Below are 1,008 nucleotides of genomic sequence, written 5' to 3'. Positions count from 1 at the left end.
CTCACTGCAACCTCCGCCTCCTGGGTTCAAGCGATTCTCCCGTCTCAGCCTCCCAAGTAGCTGGGATTACAGGCGCACACCACCATGCCCAGCTAATTTCTGTATTTTTAGTAGAGATGGGGTTTCACCATGTTGGCCAGGCTGGTCTCAAACTCCTGACCTTAGGAGATCTGCCCGTCTCGGCCTCCCAAAGTGCTGGGATTACAGGGGTGAGTCACTGCGCCCAGCCCTTTTAATTTTATATTTATTTATTTTTTTAAAATAAAGGTTTAAAATAAAGGGACAGGATCTTGCTACGTTGGCCAAGTGGATCTTGAACTCTTGGCCTCAAGCCATCCTCTGGCCTCAGCCTCCCACAGTGCTGAGATTATAGGCGTCAGTCCCCACGCCCAGATGAAAAATATTTCCTTAAACTGAAAGTGGACCCTAAGCTGTGAATATTTGTTATCTGGGCAGCAAAAACATCAGGTTGACATAGATCTTTACCTCCTTTCTCTCTTCTCTGTGCTCCCCATAAGCTACAGAAGAAGAGAAGAGCAAGGAATCACTTAGGCTGAGAACAGCCAGCTTCTACCCCGAAGCAGCTCTGGTCCAGCGGAGGCGTGAGACGTAGACCCGGACACATGCTCACCCTCACAGCAGCAGATGCTAGGATGGAAGTTGCCCCGGGCAGGGCGGGAACACAGAACAGGCACTCAGGGCGGCGGAGAGACAGAGCTGTCGGGCAGGCCCACTCACCTGTCATGATTCCCACGTAGCAGTAACTGTAGCTGAGCGTCTCCATCAAGGAGGGCACGTCCGGCAGCAGCCCCAGGGTGGGCCCCTTGCTGAAACCCGAGGCCATTTCCTTCCTCTGGGCCAGGTGCAGGTCCTGGACTTCACTGGCCAGGCTCACCAGCTGGGCGGAAGGGGGTGGGCAAGGGGCCAGGTCAGACTTTGGGCCCTTCCCCACACCCATCTCCCTTGTGCTGCTGCCCTCTGCAGCCAAGGGGTGCTGCATGCTCGCAG

The 1,008-nt window shown here is 54.8% G+C and overlaps 1 protein-coding gene across 1 annotated transcript in view; it reads right to left on the bottom strand.

Annotated features, from left to right (window-relative positions):
* The window catches only part of MBOAT7 (membrane bound O-acyltransferase domain containing 7), an 18,950-nt gene that overhangs the window by 11,341 nt on the left and 6,601 nt on the right, over positions 1–1,008 (bottom strand). Inside the window, exons 4-5 of the mRNA XM_011980024.1 lie at positions 739–898; positions 487–518 (exon numbers count right to left, since the gene is read on the bottom strand). Coding sequence (XP_011835414.1) covers positions 487–518; positions 739–898 — 192 coding nt within the window. The remainder of the gene's footprint in view (positions 1–486; positions 519–738; positions 899–1,008) is intronic.

The sequence above is a fragment of the Mandrillus leucophaeus genome, unplaced genomic scaffold, assembly GCF_000951045.1.
Source record: "Mandrillus leucophaeus isolate KB7577 unplaced genomic scaffold, Mleu.le_1.0 Scaffold104, whole genome shotgun sequence".
Lineage (NCBI taxonomy): Eukaryota > Metazoa > Chordata > Mammalia > Primates > Cercopithecidae > Mandrillus > Mandrillus leucophaeus.
The sequence above is the reverse complement of the archived record's forward strand: the minus strand, read 5'-3'. Positions and strand labels throughout refer to the sequence as shown.